We start from the raw sequence: 22,585 nt of genomic DNA, 5'->3' as shown, positions 1-22,585 counted from the left end.
TCACCAAGACTATTAATATCTACTCACTTTAATGTATCTACAAGATTCGTCGTTTAATAAACACTGATAGCTGCCATCATCAGGTTCGTGTATTAATAATGTCTCGGTTGGACTATGTTTGACATTTCTGTTAACATGGTTAAAGTCTGCAAACAGCTTCAGAAACTCCAAAACAGAGCGGCAAGGATTGTTTTCAGAGTTTAGAGACTACACCCAACCGCGCCGCTGTTATCGAAACTCCATATTTGGTTACCTATGGATCAGCGAATTAAATTTAAGGTTCTCCTCAATGTTTTCAAGGGGACGAGCTTGTTCCTCGTTATCTGACTGCGTTTCTTGTGCCTTATACCCCTGGGCGGCAAAATCCCCGCACTGGTAATCACACTCTTCTTCTTCTTCAGTGCCCATAAAAGGACCAAAAAAAAACTACGGTGACACATCGTTTCATGCAGCCGCCCCGCGACTATGGAACAGCCTACCTGTTGCGATCTGTAGCTCCACGACCGTCATCATGTTCATGAAGCGTTTAAAGACACATTTGTTCCAGTCCATATGATTCCACCGTCTCTGCCAGCCTTTTTTCAGTGTCACTATATACATTTTTTATGTCTTTTAGTGCATTTTATGCATGTAATTTATATTTTCCTGCTTGTTAATTATTGTGTGCTTTAAAAAAATGTTTTTATGTTTGCATTTTATATTATTTATTTTGTATGTTCTTGCTTGTATATTATTGTGTACTATTAAGCCAGTTCTTTAAGCTTGTACAGCGCTTTGTTCTTTTGTTTAGCTAAGGCGCTATATCATGTATATAAATGTCTGAAATAAAAATAAAATAATAAGTAGTTAAGAGTCTTATAAAATGTTGGAAAATCTTCACTTTATAGCAATGACATAAATAGTATAAAAATGATGCACCAAATGCCTTCAATTGGACCTTCATTTTGCAAAATTTCCCAACTTCTGAGGCGAGAGCATTCCCTTCAGACAGCCCTTTTCGCTTCTACTTTGGATATCCGGCACTTTATGTTTAAAGCAATACATTGATAATTTAAGCCATAATGTGTGATTTGCTCCACAGCAACGCCCTCATTTTCTACTTTTTGCACCATTATTATAATGGCCACTAGGGTACATAAATGCCCGGTGAAAGACTAAGCATGAAGTGCTTTAATTACAGTAAAATTTAAGATTTAAAATAAAACCGGGTATCCCCGGTTTTATTCTGAGCTCAGCGATGTTTCAACTGTCAATAAGGTCAACCGATTTTTCACCCGAACCCAATTTCGGATGCCGCCCATTCCTCCATTAATGGTTTGATTGGCTCAAACTTGCTTGTATGGGCTCAGGTATGTACCCATAGACAATGTATCTGTGACATTTGAATCATATGATCACATATTTTGGCTCCAAGGGATTCTGACTAGTTTAACCTTCTGAATAATGGTTTTTATGAATCGCGGGTCTTTTGACTGCCGAAGTAAAAAGAAGAGAGTATCTAATTCAGAGACATACTGTAACCATATGGCTATAATGGATAAATGGGTGTGAACTAACTGAATAAGGACGAAAACGGTAAAGGACCAACTTGTTATAGGACGAAGTGGCAAGTGCCCGTATTATTTATATGAAGACCTGAGCGCAAGAAGACCGTAAGTCCACTTGGCCCCTGAACATGTATACACTAAAGTTACGTAGTTTCTTATAGTTAATGTTTAATACATGTTAAGGGGCCAAAACAGATCTTTCACAATCTTTCATGAGGTTTTGGCCCCTGAACATGTATTACACATTATCAAACCCTAAGAAACTATACGTAACTTTAGTGTATACATGTTCAGGGGCCAAGTGGACTTACGGTCTTCTTGCGCTCAGATTTTCATATGTATTACTTCTTAATGTCAATGCCATTGTGACCAAAATACTGGATCCGCTATCACAATAACCGGATTACTAAAACAAAAGCAAGTTATTGGGATGCGGTCTACATATACAATAAGTACTCTGGACAGAGTGTAGATTTCATATATAATAAAGGTATCATATTTATTTCATTTTCTTTTTCTATCTCAATTCCAATTCCACTACAAATAATTCGAGTACAAAAATAAATATAATTGAGGTATAAGCTGTTACGTTTTCAGTATAATGCCACAATATAAATGTGATGCGATCAAGCAAAATCAGTCGGAACTCGGAAATATTGATTTTGAGATATAGCCAGAAAAAGGAAACATTTCCTTTTGTTTCCTCTTGTTTTAGAAACTCTTTAATTGCTCATATCTTTGGAACTGGTTGTTCAATTTCAATGGGGTTTTCTGCAAAATGCAGCTTTGTAAGTGCTTTTTACTATCCTATAAGAAACTGAAAATTAAATTTTTACGAGTTCCGACTGATTTTGCTTGATCGCATCACAAATTAGTATGTTGTTTAAATTTGGATTCGAAAAACATCTACTCAGATGTGAACAACAACAACAACAACAACAACAACAACAAAAATATCAATAAATTTCAATAAAGTCCAAGTGTATGGCTAATCAAAATCTTCCAAAAATAATGTAACGGTCAATCAATGTTCGCTTCATACAAGCGCCATATTTAAAGTGAGATCTAATATTCAATACAAAATGATTTGACCGATCTATGATTTAAGTTTCTCGCAATTTAATTGTGTTTTCAAATATCCAAATAGATCTGTATCAACTCTTTTTAAAAATACATAACCCCACTAAAGTGTACACACAAACCCACGGCCTTTCAATCAAAGCTAATCAAAAGAATTATATTGGTACCGGTGGTGACAAAGAGACACGAACTTAGGGAAAGAATTGTTTCAAAAATATTTGTTTTAAACAAAAATATTCTCCATAATGTGCAATTTTTAGCTTAACAGAGTGACAAAATTGCTTTTTTGCATGTTTTCTTCAATATTTCGAAAAAAAAGAGACGAATAAAAAAAATTTAAAAACCTTCCTTAAGTTAATGTCTCTTTCCATAAAAAAGCTAATTGAAATGTTTTTACTCCGAATCGATTTTTAATGCAAAAAATTGGTATAAAAAAGGTAATTTTAGTGATTTGCTCAAAAACACGATTTTTTTACAAAATCTGACGTAGTCATGGGATTCATTGTGACTCATTTCCTTTCCAAAAATGTATACTTTTATATACTTTGGACATAATACTTTGACATATATTGTATACAATTCAGAAATACTCTGGCCTTAAGCCTCCAGCCCTTGAAAAGAAAAAGATATATCTGACAGTAAAAGCTAACATTTTATGGCAAAAAAATGCTAATCTATTTTGTATGAAAATGTTATAATATGGCTTTAACTTGACATTCCTGGTGGAAGTTGGAACGCTAGCAGAACAGAGAACAACATGTAAAAGCATTATGACACAGATGGCAAGGCAGAGTGACCCACCCGTGCCGACGCCTTAGGTCAAGGTAGGTCAAGGCATGATGCTGTGAATGCCGGAGACATAATATTTTCAAGGCCGACACTTATCAGTTAGGAGCCTTATAACACCCTTCTCATGAAGCTTTGTAAGTTCGATATATTCTACGGGCATGCCGACACTTATCAGTTAGGAGCCTATAACACCCTTCTCATGAAGATTTGTAAGTTCGATATATTCTTCGGGCATGTCGACACTTATCAGTTACGAGCCTTATAACACCCTTATCATGAAGCTTTGTAAGTTCGATATATTCTTCGGGCATCCGATGCTGATTTTTGTAAAGTTGAATTCGATATCTTCGTAATAATGGTATCGTATTCTATTGTTATGACGGTCTGTGTGAAATGGATAGAACCCGTACAGAGATATCTTGTCACAGAACGATATCGCTGAGGTAAACAGATATAGCCCAGCACTGCTTGGGTAACCTGTGTCCCAGAATCTAAAGGAATAAGTAGAAAGAAAAACAATATCAGAGAAGAACGACAATATTGCAATGTTACATTTGGTCGAAGTTGATTGCATACACAATTATTATTATTATTATTTTGGTTTACTAAGGTTTTACTGAAGCAAGACACACTGGACCTACTGGAGGGTCAATCCTGCTTGGTTCCCATTCTAAATTTTTATAAATAATCTTCATCAATTATTCAGCCAATACGCCTGCAAAGCTCCTCTAACTGACTTCAGATGAAACAGTGTTAAGAATACATGTATGTTCTCCAAAAATATAAATCATAACATTTGTTACACCAGAGTCAATTTCTACCACACAAATAGCCCCACTGAAAGAAAGTTAAATTGTGATGACAAACTACGATTGATAGCAACGTGTGCACATCAGACACGTCAAATTGCATTCGATTTTTTTAAATTAGCGGTATAGTGCAAATTTTATGGCAAATTGCTTTAAATATTTTTTATATATTATTTGATATTTAACAGTCTTCGAAGTAAACTTTATACATCTATTGGTATGTACTTAAAGTGTATGCAGAACTTCGAGGACTGTTGAATATCAATAACATGAAAAAATATAAATTTTTACTAATTTGCCATAAAATTTGTATTATATCGCGAAAACAATCTAAATTATTTGATATCAGAAGGACATTCCTCGTAATACTATTCAGAATGCAATTTGATGTGTATGGTGTGCTCTCGGGTCCAACAAGAACACTTTACGAACGTAATCCGATCCCTTCAAATTCTACCACATAAATATCCTCAGTGAAATAAGCATCTCAAAAGAAGTAACTAACCCCTCTTACATAATGACCATTATTCAAAAACGGGTGATTGTATTACAAATCTGTAAAATGCGTTGGAAGCAGAATTTATTTCTGCACATTTTGACACCTCATTTGTAGCAATTGACTAAATATTGACGTCACAGCGTACATTTAAATCAATGTAGCCCAAGATTTAAAAGTTGCAATAAATTCTATTGATTTTGTATTCAGTGTAATGGAAGGAAATCTGTGTAATGATATCTGAGTGTTTTTGTATTGGTGTTTTATTGTTTTCTGGGCTATCGTATCAAACGAGGTGTCAAAATGCGCAGAAATAAATTCTGCTTCCAACGCAATTTACAGATTTGTAATACAATAGCCCCGTTTTGAATAATGGCCATTATTTAAGGGGGGTTAGTTACTTTTTGTTGAGATGTTTATATACCACATATTTTGCACAGGGTTGAGTACTTACTTTGAGACTCTCAAGATAGATTGCAACGAATAGCCCACTTGAAAAAATATGGATAGAGATTGACTCTCATTAATGATTGTTTTGAATTTCCGTCTACTCTCTGCAGTCGCGAGAGGATACCACAAAATTGACCCATCTAAATCTCTCAGTCTTTGTATCGCCATTTCTCTAGTTGATGCATTCATAAACTTTTTAGCAAGTTGTAATGTTGCAGCATGATTGACCGTTGTCACGTTTTGTTTTTGCCCAACATCTTTTTTGTATCCTCTCAAATCAGGTAGATTTGTTCGCAGCACAAAATCGTGCGCATCAATCTCCTCCCCACAGCCACTGTCCAGTAATATGCCACTACTGCCAATAACGGCACACGTAGATTGTGGAGGTATGCGGTGAGTTCTGTTCAAAGGCGTAGAAATGTTTGTGAAATGCATGTTTTCAGAATCCACGCAGGGAGCATAAATGCGAAGTTCCTTACTTATATCATACTTGTCTGTCACACGTCGCCTACGGGAGTAAAAAACAAATAAAAATTATGTCAAAGTTATTTGACTTGCTTAAATATTTAGACAATAGATCCGTTCATCATTATTTTTTGAAATCTACAGCCTGGGATCAGCGGAAGGGCTTCGATTGGGCAATCTCATGGCAGTTGTCAATACGTGGGAAAATCAAGGCTGGACCTTATCATTTTGAGGCATTAGCTAGTCGGGCTTGTCATTCTAAAAAAAAGACAAGCCCGAGCTGCCCGACTTTGTTCCGGAAATAATTTCCACGTTCTGCGCTCTCGAACCAAAGCTATGATCCAATCGTAGTTAAAATATTCATTGTCAACTAACATCTTATTAGTATTACATGGTTTTATGTATTTGGGTTTTTTTTGTTACTACAAAATGGACTGACATGGCCATATGCATGTCAGTATACATACTCTTCTTCTAATATATTTTCTGCGTTTTATAAAATTGAGGGCAGAATTCACTAATACCCACTAATCGTGCCTTCATTATCATGTGCCTATATCTTTCTATAATAAAACTTTATAATAAGTAAGAAACAAACAATGCACCATTATTATTGAATTATTCCCAAACAACTTGCATTGATGCGACAAGTTATGTCATAAGGAATGCAATGTGGGCCAACATGCAACAATACAGATTTGTGTAACGTGTGTGCCTGCCTAACTTTTCCCCAGAAGTGTAGAGGAAAGTGGTACCTCTTCTTCATTTTTTTAGAATACCGTAAAACCCCGTCTACAAGCATATAGAGTGCTTCGGATGAAAGCTACATTAATCCAGGCGCCATTATGGAGTTTGAGCAAATAAATTACGGATTCAAGCATATACAAACAAGTATTAGTTTAAGACCAATCTATTGTATTGGTATATTTACGCTTGCTTCGAATTAATTTAGCTTTTATAAAAAACACCATATATGCTTGTAGATGGGTTTTTACGGTATATGCATTTATATAGCTGCATTTCTTTGTAGGTTTTTTTCAAGTTGTTTGCAGCACTTCTAGCAAGCCACATAAATGTCCACGCATTTCTTGTTCCTGAATTCCATGTGAAAATTCCCACGTGCCTGCGTACCAACACGTCCGTGGGGCAAAAAAACACAGCTTTAACGTAAGTAATGTGGCACAGCAGTCAATAGGCTTACGTGTGGACAAACTCAATTTTGACCATTTGACTTACAAATGGCCCACATTTTTAATTCAATTTATTTTCGTTTATATTTCACCAAATTTTCATAGAACGACGGTCTTTCAGAATATACAAGAATAATTTGAATCAAAATTTTGAGAGATTAGCCTTTGAAATAGGGTAAAGTTGTTTTTGGACCATCCTGTATTGTCTATTGGTGACACAGTTTCTTTCATCAATGCCTTTCGTTTACCGACGGCCTTACAAGAACCGCTATATTAAATGAGCAGCCTCACCCCACTGGCTACGCTACTGATTACCTGAATGATAAAACTGCAGCCGTGTTCCAATTCCAGTAAAGATCAGCGGGGTCTTCTTTGGATTGTGTGTCAGTGTCATTCCTGTAAAAAAACCACCAGCAGGCATAAGCGTGTAATATTTTCAAAAGGGTACAGGGCGCTATTGGGTGATTTTTGAGTTAGGATCTAGTTTTGCTACACCAATGGTTTTGGCATCCTTACACCTCAAATGATAAAACTAGAATTGGTTCCGTTTTTCCATGTCTCCTGTGCCTCCCATAAGGAGTCGAAGATCATAATGGGGCCAACAGTTACAATTTGTTCTATCATGATGTAATATACCTCAAATTGTTCGTCTCATTGCTAGGAATAAAAAATAAGTCAACTGTCATTCTGCACTAGAATCAAGCTTAGTTCAGGAGTTGTAAAGTAAACTGGGTCAAATGTCAAATATCTCATGCAGAGAAGCCAAATTTTCAAAATTGCCAGTGGTCATCGACTTTAATAATTATGAAGCAGTATTACAGTAAACCCTTTATAAACCCATTATAATATAAAACAAAAGAATTTAAATTTCCAAACACACCACCAAAACACTGCACTAAAATCAAAGGGCATCACGTGCATGCTTTGTCTATTGGTCATTGTTAACTATCGCTGAACAAGTATGTTGGAAAATGGACTGATGTGGTAAAAATGGTGTCAAAAATTATTGGAAAGAGAACTACATTGCTTTTTCAGCACTTACTGCCAATCACATGTTCATTATAAATTTAGTATGTTAATGTTTTAAGAACAACAGTACAAAAATACTACTACTACAGGGGGTTATACTTAGCTTGTACATGTATTAATCACTGTTGAAGTCAATCTTGAGTAGTGGACTGATCATGGAAATCATCTCCTCAGAACTCCTGGTGCATATTTTGTCATCCTAAATATGTTTATTTTGAACTATATTATTTGTTCATTTAATACGATAGGGTTTTGGCCGAATTGTTCACACTTTTCACATCCAGGGGTGAGTTTAACAAACTTTCATTCACATTCTTAGGAAACCAACAAAAACGTCATTCACAAATATATATATATATATATAAAGTCTTTGCCTCATGGACATTAGCTTTTCTGTGAAACTTTATATGTTACTTTCTTAGGAAACCATTACATGACATTACTCAACAACAAAAACGTCATTCACAAAAAAAAAAAAAAAATCTTTGCCTCATGGACATTACCTTTGCTGTAAACCCTATTTGTTAAAAATAATCTTTAAATTATCTTATTAAATTGAAAATAAGTGAGGCTATGAGCTCGGTTGTTACGTATTACAGGCCAATATGAGCGCCTTGTTAAGCAGTTAATTAAGTATTTTTTTGGCTGAAATATATACCTTAATATCTTATTCATAAATGGAAACAATTAGATTGATGTTAAATAATAGTTTAGACTGAATTATATCAATTAAAAGATCAGTGGTGGGTACATAATGCCATTGGTAGGTCTAATCTTGCTTGTGACCGATAGAAAACATATGAATGAAAAAATCCATGATGTATTTCCAAACACAGCACCGAAACACAGCACTATATAATCTATATAATATTAAACAAAAGAATTAAAAATTCTATGCCGTATTTCCAAACACAGCACCGAAACACAGCACTATATAATCTATATAATATTAAACAAAAGAATTAAAAATTCTATGCCGTATTTCCAAACACAGCAACAAAAACACAGCACTATAATACAAAATATAAGAATTAAAAATCCAAGATGTATATCCAAACACTGCTCTATAACAGAAAACAGAAAATTTAATAATCTAACCTGCATTTCCAAACACAGCACTGAAACACAGCATTACAGGGTGTCCCAGAAAAAAAAAATACCGGGAGAATGAATTTGGACGTAAGTCGAGAAATAGACATCAGAATCCAAACGAATAAACATCAGCGTGTATCCCATCTAATTTGCATCTTATATGCCAATTTTACTTGAATCGGTTGACTGATCGCGAAGAAATGAGCGATTACATAACGCATGCGTCAATTCACTTCGTTCCAAGTTTGAATGAAAGATCATTCAACACAATGCGCACTAGTGGTTAACTGTCAATGGGCTTCATATTTTGTTCTGTGAAATCCTTTTCATTCTTTTTAAACAATCTGTTTCTTGCAAAACATTTAATTAGGTTTTGTTCAAATTTGAAAACCTGCACGATATTGAAAATGAAAGCTTGCATGTAAGATGATACTTGTAAATATATTTGTTCGTTAATGTTGATATACATGTTGCATAAAGAATTATTGTATAAAGAATTCCAGCTGGCTTAAGAAATTTCTCACACACATTAATGTTTTTGGAATATTTCCAAGAAACTGTAATGCAAAGTCTAAATATTTTAAAAGTTCAACATTAATGTTGCATGGTATCAAAATCACACGTAAAGCTGTAAGCACTTGATCATTGTCATTCTTGGCTCAAATGTTATTTCGAAAGTTAAAATATATCATATTTGCACAACATAAAGAATTAAAGTTGGAAAGCTTCCAATTGCAGAAATCAAAGTTTTCTCGGACAAACTTTTATTCATCTTCAGTAAAAGCATGAATGACATCACCGTCGGATTATAAAATAGATAATGTGGACTAAATTTAATGAGATACACAAACTTTAGGAAGCGGTGAGCGAGTATGAAAAGGCGCCTTTTGATCAAACTTGGAATGAACTGCATTGATGCACGCATTATGTTATCGTTCATTTCTTCGCAACCAGTCAACCGAATTTAAAAAAAATGTATATAACGCACAACAAAATAAACTATGCGCTACATTTTTCTCTTACGTTCAATTTTATTCGCTCGGTAATTTTTTTGAGACACCCTGTATAATATAAAACATAGAAATTAAATCATGCTGTATTTCTAAACACAGCACCAGAACGTAGCACTATACAGCATGAATATTTTTTAATTCTTATGTGTATTATAATGCTGTGTTTTGGTGCTGTGTTTGGAAATACAGCATGGATTTTTTTATATTAATTCTCATGCTTTCTATTACAGTGCTGTGTTTGGAAATTCAGCATGTTTTTTTTTTTAAATTCTTATGTTTTATAAAAAAACCCCATAAAAACACGTTGTTTTTCCAAACACAACACCAAAACACAGCACTATATATAAAACATAAGAATTAAAAATATCCATGCTGTATTTCCAAACACAGCACCAAAGCACAACGCTATAATAGAAAACATAAGAGTGAAAAATTCAAATGCTGTATTTCCAATCACAGCACCAAAACACAGCACTATAGTATAAAACAAAAATATAATTTAAAAAATCCATGCTGCATTTACAAAGACAGCACCAAAGACAGCACTATAATAGAAAACATAAGAATTAAAAATTCACATGCTGTATTTCCAATTACAGCTCCAAAACACAGCACTATACAGGGTGTATCAAAATTAAGTATACAGTTTGAAAAATGCCGCTAGATTAAAAAGTATGAGGTCTGTGGTTAAAATTCTCTGGTTGATAATATAATCAACATCTTGTCCTCCTTTAGCTGAAAAATCACTGGCGTGTGACTAATAATAAGTATTTGGTGGCTACTTTTGTGAACCGAGTACAAAAAGCAGTTGCGCGAAGTCAATTAAAATCAAAACAACATACAAATCACAAAAAGGTCTCACCACCTCCTTTACTGTTTACAGTTATTGACAGTTTTAGTCTTAGTCTTCCACATGCCCACAATTCTTCTGTATGCAGATTTCGGCTCTTCTCAACATGGCGTTCACACCACGTCTAAGGAGAGGTCTGTCCTGCCAGAGAATGTCAACTTGTGCAATTATGCGTCTCTGAAGTTCATCAATGTCTGCAGGAGGACTTATGAAAACATTTAATGCAAACTCTGCTTCATCGCCAATGATGAAATCTTCCAGTAAACGTAGAGGACGGACAAGAAGCCATTGGCAGAACACAGTGCGACGTTGGTGATCTGCTTGCTGAAGTTGATGTCTCCTTATCGTCTGATAAGGATGAAATCGCAAGTCATAAACGAGTTATTCTGTTAATTGCAGGTTGCAGATGGCATTCCAAGTCCAATTCGATGGCAGCTAATTCGACCTCCTGCTTTCCCCGCCTGCAGAGTGTTACGGACTGCTAGGATATTAGCAGCCGATCTTCCAGATGGGGGGCGACCACAATGTTCTCTGTTCAGATTACGACTCGTTCCAGTTATCTGTTACTTCGCAACATTTTTGTAAATAACGCCACGTGAAGGGGGAGCGTCCATTTGGATACTACTGACGGAATCTCCGAAGCACTTCTGCTAGACTCTGGTGCGATGGTACACTGCAACAAGGAAGGCCCTTTGCTCTGGCGTGTACTGTGGAGTATCCATTTTAATGTTGCTATTCTCCTTGTCAAGTAAAACCTAGCATATGTAACTTGTAAGGAGATGGTTGCCCAGATTTACCAAAGGTCAAGTGTTATGTAACTCACACATGCACAGGATTGGAACCCTAACAATAAGGACAACTGATCTGCACACCTGCATGTTTCTTTTGGCTGCACAACAATAACAAGCACCGGGCATTTAAACCCAATTGACTTCGCGCAACTGCTTTTTGTACTCGGCTTACAAAAGTAGCCACCAAATCCTTATTAATGGTCACACGCCAGTGATTTTTCAGCTGTAGGAGGACTAGATGTTGATTTAGTTATCAACTTGAGAAATTTGACCAAAGACCTCATACTTTTTAATCTAGCTGCATTTTTCAAACTGTATACTTAATTTTGATACACCCTGTAGTATAAAACAAAAATATAATTTAAAAAAATCCACGCTGCATTTCCAAAAACAGCACTATAATAGAAAACATAAGAATTAAAAAATATCCATGCTGTATTCCCAAACACAGCACTAAAACACAGCACTATAGTATAAAACATAAGAGTGAAAAATTCACATGCTGTATTTCCAATCACAACACCAAAACACAGCACTATAGTATAAAACAATAATATAATTTAAAAATCCATGCTGCATTTACAAAGACAGCACCAAACACAGCACTATAATAGAAAACATAAGAGTGAAAAATTCACATGCTGTATTTCTAATCACAGCACCAAAACACAGCACTATAGTATAAAACAAAAATATAATTTAAAATCCATGCTGCATTTCCAATCACGCACTAAATGGAAAACATAACCCGAGAAGGGCGACATTTGCAGTGTTTTTATTAGTAATGTGTTCGTATAAAACGCAGCAAATTTTTCTGTCCCTAAATCGTACAGCACAGGATTCGTTATGTTAATAAATAATATTTCGCCATGCTTGCAAACTGTGCGTATACACGCCTTTGGAGGTAACGGTCACATGCTGTCATTTTCATAAATAATTAGATGATCTTCAGCTTGTTTTCGTTGTTGAAGGTAGTGCAGAGTATTTCGTGATCCTAACATCCCCTTTTTATGATATATTTTAGTAGATATCGACGCAAAAAGCTTATTCCCAAAATTCCGATTTAGTTTTTGCAAGTGATTATGTGTATTACACTGCTCCAAATACTAAAGTACATTGTGTTGTAATTTCGTTCTGGTTCAACTTTCACGATATCTTTACTAAACGAATTAATCTGCAAGAAATTTCTTTGTACATAAACATTATGTAGCCAGAGGTTTCCAGTGATGTAAAAAACTTTTTTTGAGAAAAGTGGGCGGACGATGCTGTGGATCACTAAAAATGCCTTTAAATTTTAGGAAAATTACATAATACTAGTAACCTTACCCTTACCGTGTCTGTTTTATAAGCAGTGTTCCCTGGTGTATGTTTGTTGATGTTTGTAGAATGTGCTCCGAACCTTTGAAAATCCTGTATATTATGTAAATACATAATATACACACAGCGACAACAATATATCTGTTGACTCTGATTTTAGTGCCAGCCATTTATATTTCCATAATTATACTGCATCAACTTAGCACAAAATGTACTTTGTACATTATGCGAAGTCCATAAATGCAAACTCCGTACAAAATTCCCACTCAAATATAGATGGTCTATAGATGCACAGAGCATGCACAGAGCCACTTGGAGGTCAGCACCACAGGGCCGTCCGGTGTTTTTCAAAAACTGTTATAATTGTACCGTGCTGTTCATGATTCTAAATGATAAACACTGCCAGCTCTAGCTCTGTCATGCTGGCGATAGAACCTTTACGGTTTCTGCATCAAAAGAGGGGAATAAGCAACCTGTCTATATTAGAAAATCTTCAAATATGTTCAAAAAGGCTTTGAAAACTTATTTGTTTCCTTAGGGTGGGGTATGACATTTTGGACAGTATTTTTTGTGGGACATGAGAGCACATCAGATATAAAGAATTACATTCTGAATACGAAGAATGTCCTTCTGATAACAAAAATAATTTTGATTTTTTTTTAAATTCGCGATATAATACACATTTTATGGCAAATGATGAAAAATTGATATTTTTGATATTAAATATCAAAAATCAGTCCTTAACAGTCCTCGAAGTAAACTTTATAAATCTAATGATATGTACTTATAAAGTCTATGTAAAATATCAACAATTTGAAAAATATCAAATTTTAATAATTTGCCATCAAATTTGTATTATATCACGAATTTCAAAAAATCTAAATTATTTGATATCAGAAGGACATTCCTCGTATTCAGAATAATAATAATAATAATAATATCTTTATTTATTCACGGTAAAACATGTTCAATATAAAAGTCATTGTTCTTCCACATGTCCGTGGCATATACACATTAAAGTAACAGAATTATAAATTAGTACGTACAATTATTAAAACATTATTAAAACAATAGTCAGTATTTTACAAAATTATGAAAGCATAAGAACATATAATATTTTAAAAAAAAAATTTAAAACCCAGTAAAACTCATTTCAGTATGACATCAAAATCTAAGAAAACAGGCAAGAAGATAAATATAATCACCAGAATAAAATAAAAGTTGTAGACCTTATATTGCAACATATATATCTGAATACCACTTACACATTCACCAAGTTCACACTCGCACTACAAACGCCTATACACACCCCAAGTACACCCCAACTCCAGCACACCCATAAATACCACACACCCACATAACCACACACCCCTTGCACCCACATCTTACTCCCATAGCGCACCTTCATCCTAAATCCACAAGCATGCATCCATAACACAATGACACGGTTTTTAAAATATAAAATAGGTTATAAGCTATATTATAATGTACAACAATATTAATTAAAAGAAGAGCACCAGCAATATAGGAAAATTAAACCACATTGACAAAAGTCTACATCAAATTCAGAATTAAGGCGATTTTACAAATTGCACTAAACTAATACACATTTAAGGAACATCATATTGTACAGGAGCAAGAAGTCAAGATTGAATTTCTATGACACATAAATGCAATTCGATATGTCTGGTGTACTCTCAGCTCCCACAAAAATACGTGAAAACGTCGCTAAACGTTAATATCAGATCCCTTAACCTGTTTTTAATTGATATTGTATATATATATTTTTAACATGCACCTTCAAATATGTAGTTTTAAGTGGTAATATTAAGGTTTTTTTATTGTAAGCGCTCTGACCCTTTTGCTCTTTGTATTGTATTGTATTGTATTGTATTGTATTGTATTGTATTGTATTGTATTGTACTGTATTGTATTGGGCTTTTCCAAAAAATAAACGACCACCCCTAGAGAGCAAATCTGTGTATAGAAAGAAAAACCTGGAATTCCAGACTCTGGAATCCAGAGCACATTTTCAAAATTTGTCTGGCATTCCAGCGGTTTCTGTTATGTTTTTTATTATAATTTTCAGACACCATGAGCAAAAAAGTATGGAATTCCAGACAAAATAAGCTGCAGAAAAGTCTGGTATTTAATGCCCTCTATAGTTGTGGAATAGCCCATTGTGTACTGATTACAGACCTTAAATAGGCTTTAAGGGTACACGTACACGAGTACGTATTGTTGGTCGAAGCAGCCAAAAAAAAACTATTTCCATTAAATCAATTATTGAAAAATAATACTTTGATTTATTGCATTTTAAAAGTTTGAATTACACTTTATATTATTGATATACAGGTCCTCTTTAGTTTAAGCTATTGCAGTCCAAGAGAACGCCAAATATGGATCAGGAGTATTACATAATAATACCCTGCTATGACAATAGCTGCACTATATTAATCGTATAATCTCCTTATGTGGTTAGCATGACTGGGCCAGGAAATCCACAAGGTCAGCCAATGTATGTACATGTATTCGGTACATGTACCATATCTTTACAATGGGTGATAAATTTCTGGTTTGTTTTATTTCAAAACGCAACATTCGATATTCTAAAGCTTGGTCCAAATCCAAGAGAAGAACCAACTCTAGTAATTTATGTGGTTGCAAATTATATCAGACGTTGCCTTTTTGATAGAAATGGTGTTTGTTGATGTGCACAGTTTCCCATTAGATCATAACATGTTGTTGTACATCCAAGGTCAAAGGTCTTTTAATCCATATTTGGCGTTGTTCTGGGACTGTATTGGGAGAATTCAAAGAGAAGACGGTTTCCATGGAAACGGTCATTCACACCAATTTTTTGAGAATTTTACTGGGAAATTTTGCAGGGGATATTTGCTTAAAAACGAGCATTAATGGCCGTTGCCATGGAAACTACATTATCTTTTAATTCTCCTATACGGTGTACAGAAAGTAAGTGCTGTTTTGCAAATGCATTACTGTAGGCAAGATGTTTGTATAGAATAATCACACAATCCAATAACTGAAATGTTTTAGTAATTGAAATGGTAACTGAAATGTTTTAGCATATCTCAGCGTTTACAGCATCAAATTTGATCATGCAAATTTTACAGAATTTTTCCCGAGATTTTAAGCTTAAATATATATGGGGGGATATTTACTTTCCGTACACCGTATTAAATAATAGCCTGAAATCAAAGAAGTCTTGTTTATCAAATAAAGTTAAGTGTAATTCAAATTTTTGTAATGAAAGAAAAAAAATCATTTTGGGCAAAATGACCAAAATCACTAAAACGCGCATTCCCTTAACTAAACAACTAGCACTCACAAGACATTCCATTGAATGGCAATGAATGCCTAAATGAAGAATACCGCCAATAATATAACATTTAGTTAATAGGCGGTTATTAGCACTCAACCACCTGCTGCTAGCCCTCAACCGCCTAATGGTTCATAAGCCCTAGATCCTCAGAGGCGAAATACGTAAATGAGCTAATCACTCGAACCATACTTGAAAGGAGGTATTCGAACTGTCTAGGAAGCATCCGAACCGCTTAGGAAGCATTCCAACCGCATAGGAAGCATACAAACCGCCTCTAGAAGCATTCCAACCGCCGGCAGGTCATAGGCGTAGATCCGGGGGGGTGAGAATGAGTATTATCAACAAATTCAAACTGAGATGATAAATATGAGGGACTAAGGTTTCTTGACATTTAAATGTAAGAATAAGAATACGATTTTTCCATCTGTCACTTAGTTGGATCCACCTTAGTGAGTTTAACATGTCTATTACTGGTGTCCTAATATGAGCACATAGAATCGTTCTAGCTAAACTATTTTGTAAAACCTGAAGCCTTCTTTGATATTCAAGAGAAAAAATACACCATACTGAACTAGCATAATCAAAATTAGGGGTTACAAGAGCATTTGATAACATTACAAGAGTGTGATGTGGATGAAAATGTATACAACGCCCAATTTTTTTTGAAACATTTGTTAGATAAATAATCAATGTGAGAGGACCATGACATAATATTATAATTAAACTTAACATCTAAATATTTGAGCTCATCAACCTTTTCAATATTATTGTTGTATATAAGATTTACATTACTAAATTTATCTATGATATGATTGTTTCAAAGCATCATTAATTTAGTTTCATCTACATTTAAAATAAGCTTGTTAGCTGTTTATCCACCTTGCAAATGTACTTGAAATCAGGGTTGTGTCCTCAGCGTACATGACTACTTTGCAGTCTACAGTGGATGGTAAGCAATTTACAAATATTATAAAGAGCAATGGCCCTAAAATTGATCCCTGCGGAATATTGATATCTTTGAAAGAGTAGAATTTACATTAACAGCCTGAGATCTGTTGTTTGAGTAAGATTGAAACCAAAATAGTTCATTACCATTTATGCCATATCTGCTCAGTTTTTCAATAAGTATATCATGGTTTACCACATCAAATTTAAAATATATATCTATAAATGTTTAAATCAAGAAAGATCATATCTGTAGCATATCCATTATCCATATTATTTAAAACAAAATCTTGGACATCAAGAAGAGTTGTAGCCGGTTGGCACGGAAACCAAATTGGGCACTTGAGAGAATATTTGCATCACTTAAGTACTCATATAATTGAAAATATACAGCCCTTTCAATAATCTTGGACACAATGGGTAGGACTTGTGAATAGGTGTTACCTTTGCCTTTTCCCAGTTATCAGGAAATACAGAATTGCTTAAAGACAAGTTACACATGTAGGCCAGGCAATCCGTAAGGCACAAGGCAAAAAGTTGATGTAATTTCTTCCCTTTACTTCTGTTTTGAAACTAACCACCATCACCTGTTTAAATTTCGCTGGTTTCATAGCCGAATGTTCCTCGTCCTAAATGTAGGCATGTCACAGTGGCTGCACAATACTTCTGCCACACTGTGCATGCAAGCATAACAGTAAATTGAAAAGCGCGCGCATGAAAGTTGTTCAATTTTGGAAAGCAAGTGTCCAAATAAACCTTCAAAATCTCGAAATGTGCCAATTTTGTCATTATAGCAATTTGTGGCAGATTTGCATTCCATTTATGAGCATCTTAAAATTGATTTCAATTCGGTTTTTTGATTTTTGATGCTTTAATAAAGGTCATTCATGTAGAAACATTAAATAACGTGTTTCTGCTGCCCTTATTTTTGAGGTGATATACCTACAATGTTAATATAAACAGGAACATATTGACGATCCTGTTTAACCCAAAGTGTCACATTTGTAATCTGAGGAATTTTGACAAGCACCTTGAATACCCGGCGAACCCAGATATACTCGGGTATTGCGTTTGCTCCGTAAGTGTCACGTTGGAAGAGCTCGAGTTTTTCAAGCATAGGATGATGACACAACGCTTGTAAACTATCGTCGGTAAAGCGTCCCTTCAGCAGTAGCGATTTCAATAACTTAAGATATTTTCCTATCAGAGAAACCACTGTCGGTGTCACAAATGTACCAAGAAGCTCAAGTGTTTCTAGTTCCGGTAACCGTGGTAGTAGCATCTCAATTGTGTCATCAGTGAGATGTATTCTAGCCAGAGGGTGTCCTATTTTTAAATTTTTGAGACGCAAAAACTGGCATCGTCGTAAGAAATTATCAAAGTAGTTGATGTCATCATATAGTATGTCATATGGGTTGCATGCTAGCGATGTTACATGAGAAGGTAGTGTCAAATTTGACCAATCAACACTGTCATTATTATGACCACTGATTTCCAAGTCAACTTCACCCAAAGCTTTTATTTCTGAAAGTCGTTGCATGCTCTCTAAAGATATGCTTAAGTTCACAAGTGTTACTTTTCGCAAATGCGAACATTTGCCAAGATGTGTAATAATTCGTACATCTTGGTGTATCTTTTGTTCCCACGTTATGCATTGGACGTACTCGTTGTGAGGAGGGAAAATGAGACCTAAACGTTGAAGTTTAAGCGGGAGGGGGAAATACAATTTACTATTCATGTTTCTAGAGTTATAAAGTGCACTGAGGTGCACAGAATAAAGTCTATATGTCCGTTAAGATATATCTCTTTCAGACCAAGACCAGCATAAACACCCAAGAACCTCATGTATTTAAAATCTGGAAACCGATAACGATACCCCTCCTCTTGATACTCAAATATTTCATCAGATTCTTTCGACATAAAACACTTGCAACAGCTGTAAGAATGCCCTTTTCCGCCAAACTCCCCAATGGACGCTTCGTCAAAGAAGTTCATGACACTCCATGCATGTGTTGTGCTGATTGTATCGTACCATTTTTTGCTCACCCTGTATTTGAATAATAATAATAATAATAATAATAATAATAATAATAATAATAATAATAATAATAATAATAATAATAATAATAATAGTAATAATAATAATAATAATAATAATAATAATAATAATAATAATAATAATAATAATAATAATAATAATAATAATAATATAATCATTAAGTAAACACACACCCCTACACCTACACACCGAGTACACAACACTAACCCAACAGTCTTACACACCCCAAGCCATACCCTGCGCGCCCTCCCTCACACCCCTGCACACTAGGGTGGGACGAAAACACCTTCTTTTAGACTAACCTGATAGTGTCAGAGGATTTTACTGGGGTACATGCTACTATTGTGCTAAAATATTAGTATTATGATCAGAGCATGTTTAGAGCTTGAACACTTGCCTCGGATCCCGATGTCCACAAAGCAAGCACGTTAGTGCGAGCAGGTAAAGTTGTCTCAAATTGCTTTCTGCTGATCCCAGAACAAGCAATCTCATTTTTCTTGGTGACTTTGATACTTGAGTTGGCACAGACCAACAGGCATGAAATGGTGTTACAGGTGTTAACGGCATCGGAAAAATGGTCCATTACTTATCAAAACTAGTGTTGTGCATAACAGCCTCATCATTAATCATCCTTATACCATCTTCCAACTACCACAAGATGACTTTAAAAAAATCTTTCATTTCCAGAATTGGGAATACGAGCGCGTTGGACATTCCACAAAGCTCGTAAACCGAAAAAACAAACAGATAACTCTTCTGCGGCCAATGCTAATACACTCAGACAAATAGTCACACGTTATGTAAAAAAAAACACGATGTAAATTAAATTATACACAGTATATGTAAAAGTTTGTCAAAAAACGTTTACCATGCCAGTTTGTAAATGCTTCAAATACATATTTGAACTGTAACGAAGTTAGTTTAACTATTTTGTGTAATCATTGCATGAAATGAAGTAACATTCAGCCCAAAATACTTCGCTGATTGGAGAAAAAACGTGTTATGTGCTTCGACACGCATGTAGTTTTTTACCTATTTCATGTAAGAAATTATAGCGCAAACCGAAAGCAATGGCGGACACGACGTGTATGTGATCGTGTAGCGCATACCTGCTGTAGCGCATACCTACAAATAGGTAGGTTTCGGAGTCATTAAGCTTGAACCAAACTGGAGATTCGTTCGATAAGTTATGCATGGATTTCTTTGATACTTTAAAAATGGCTATTTATGGGTTCATTTTGCTAGATTGATCAACATTAGAATTGTCATGCACCGGGATATTGCAGCGATCATGTGCTCCCGCATGTGCTACGAGTAGGACAACCATTACAGTACAATACTGTACTGTATACTGCGCCCGGACACTGCGTATATATAGCAATGTGTGTACGTGTTCAGATAGATCACAAATATCACAGAAGATCTTCTCTGGTGATACGGACAGTGTAGCCGTGATATGCATTGAAATGACTTCGATAATGTAGCCCAGTGTACCAAGTCACGAATTAGGCTTGAAGCCTTGAAGTGACAATGCATTAGTTTACTATAATAGCATTGTATCGTACATGTACACGCGCGAGAGAAACGCTTACAATTGAACATTAACTAGATAGCGGGATGAACCATGGTTGAACTGATAGAAAATAAAATAAAAACAAAAATAAATACTTCATGCATGAAATTGTATTGTTGAATGAATCTGACAGTTGACCAAGATCTGATGACTTCAAATCTATCACGAATATGTTTCAGCATAACATAAAACAAAGAAAGAAAGAAAGCCCCAATCCTATTGATCTGCTTTTTTGCTTAACTGGTATGTATTTTTTACATAATTCAAGGTTTTGTGAAAAATACCTATTTGTTATAGGGTTCATATGCTACATAAATGTTATGTATTTTTTTACATAATTTGTGTAAAATATTACATAACAATTATGTAGTAAAATACCTAATAGCTGAGGTAAAACATCTACATTAAAGTTATGTAAATATTTTACCTAATATTTATGTATTTTTTTACTTATCTGCTATGTTTTTCTGCCGAAAGCAGTATGTATTCGAATTGGAACATGAAACACGACTATTGGGCGAAATAATGGCCGGATTGCCATGACAAATCATTCTGTCAAGTACATTTGGGCTACGTTTTCCATGTTGCCACGAAGTTCTTACAGTACAAAATGCTCAATGAGTCTGCATTTCGGGCTAATGAATTATGCATTAGAAAAAAAAAATGACAGGGACGGTCATAAATTCTTTATACGGGGTTGTAGTAAAATGTTTGCCTTGAAGAGTGATTATAAAAATGTTTGACTTGATTCTGGACTTTGAAAAGAATATAAAGCTTTGAATGTGTAAAGTTTTTATTGTTTTAAAGAAGTTAATCTGAAATAAGGTATCTGTGAAGGATTTTAGGGATATTTAAAGGGCCTGCACCCCCGTCTTACAAAAATGTCGAATTTTTTGTAAACGGTAGCTAAATAGTTCAGCCTGAGACGAATATTTAGGGGAGATCGGGGCAAAGTGGAACACGGGGCAAAGCGGAATCATCAGTCGGCTGCGGAGCAGGTGACTACAAGCTCCTATCTTTGGCTGCATCCTTTTTGTACTTTGTGTACTTAACCCTCTATCTTTTTAACCAAATATCCCACAGAGTCGTGCGATATGTCAAACTTTTCCTCTGGTCATAAGGAACAAAAAAGTCAGTGGTCGCATATCTGTAGGATCATTGGTTAACGAGATATAGTCACTTTTTCTACTTTGTGCATTTAACCCTCTATCTTTTTAACCAAATATACCACAGAGTCGTGCGATATGTCAAACTTTTCCTCTGATCATAAGGAACAAAAAAGTCAGTGGTCGCATTTCTGTAGGATCATTGGTTTATGAGATATAGTCACTTTTTTCTACTTTGTGCATTTAGCCCTCTATCTTTTTAACCAAATATACCACAGAGTCGTGCGATATGTCATACTTTTCCTCTGGTCATAAGGAACAAAAAAGTCAGTGGTCGCATATCTGTAGGATCATTGGTTAACGAGATATAGTCACTTTTTCTACTTTGTGCATTTAACCCTCTATCTTTTTAACCAAATATACCACAGAGTCGTGCGATATGTCAAACTTTTCCTCTGGTCATAAGGAACAAAAAAGTCAGTGGTCGCATTTCTGTCGGATCATTGGTTTATGAGATATAGTCACTTTTTTCTACTTTGTGCATTTAGCCCTCTATCTTTTAAACTAAATATACCACAGAGTCGTGCGATATGTCATACTTTTCCACTGGTCATAAGGAACAAAAAAGTCAGTGGTCGCAT

At 35.0% G+C, this 22,585-nt stretch overlaps 1 protein-coding gene across 1 annotated transcript; it reads right to left on the bottom strand.

Annotated features, from left to right (window-relative positions):
- Positions 1 to 1,911: 1,911 nt before the first annotated feature.
- LOC140144098 (alpha-2,8-sialyltransferase 8B-like) lies at positions 1,912 to 13,095 on the bottom strand. The gene is made up of 4 exons (XM_072165934.1): positions 12,934 to 13,095; positions 7,142 to 7,222; positions 5,176 to 5,679; positions 1,912 to 3,907 (listed from the first exon to the last, which is right to left on the bottom strand). The coding sequence occupies exons 1-4, from the start codon at positions 13,086 to 13,088 to the stop codon at positions 3,676 to 3,678; spliced, it is 972 nt and encodes a 323-aa protein (XP_072022035.1). The 5' UTR covers positions 13,089 to 13,095; the 3' UTR covers positions 1,912 to 3,675.
- Positions 13,096 to 22,585: the final 9,490 nt, after the last annotated feature.

This window comes from Amphiura filiformis, unplaced genomic scaffold (assembly GCF_039555335.1).
Source record: "Amphiura filiformis unplaced genomic scaffold, Afil_fr2py scaffold_39, whole genome shotgun sequence".
Lineage (NCBI taxonomy): Eukaryota > Metazoa > Echinodermata > Ophiuroidea > Amphilepidida > Amphiuridae > Amphiura > Amphiura filiformis.
Note: the sequence above shows the minus strand (reverse complement) of the source record. Positions and strands in the feature narration are given on the sequence as shown.

Coding starts and splice junctions, on each gene's coding strand:
- LOC140144098 (XM_072165934.1), bottom strand. CDS start 13,088: ATGGCTGGCACTAAAATCAGAGTCAACAGATATATTGTTGTCGCTGTG. Junction 7,223..12,933: donor CTGCTTATAAAACAGACACG/GTAAGGGTAAGG, acceptor GTTTTTTTACAG/GAATGACACTGACACACAAT. Junction 5,680..7,141: donor GCTGCAGTTTTATCATTCAG/GTAATCAGTAGC, acceptor TTACTCCCGTAG/GCGACGTGTGACAGACAAGT.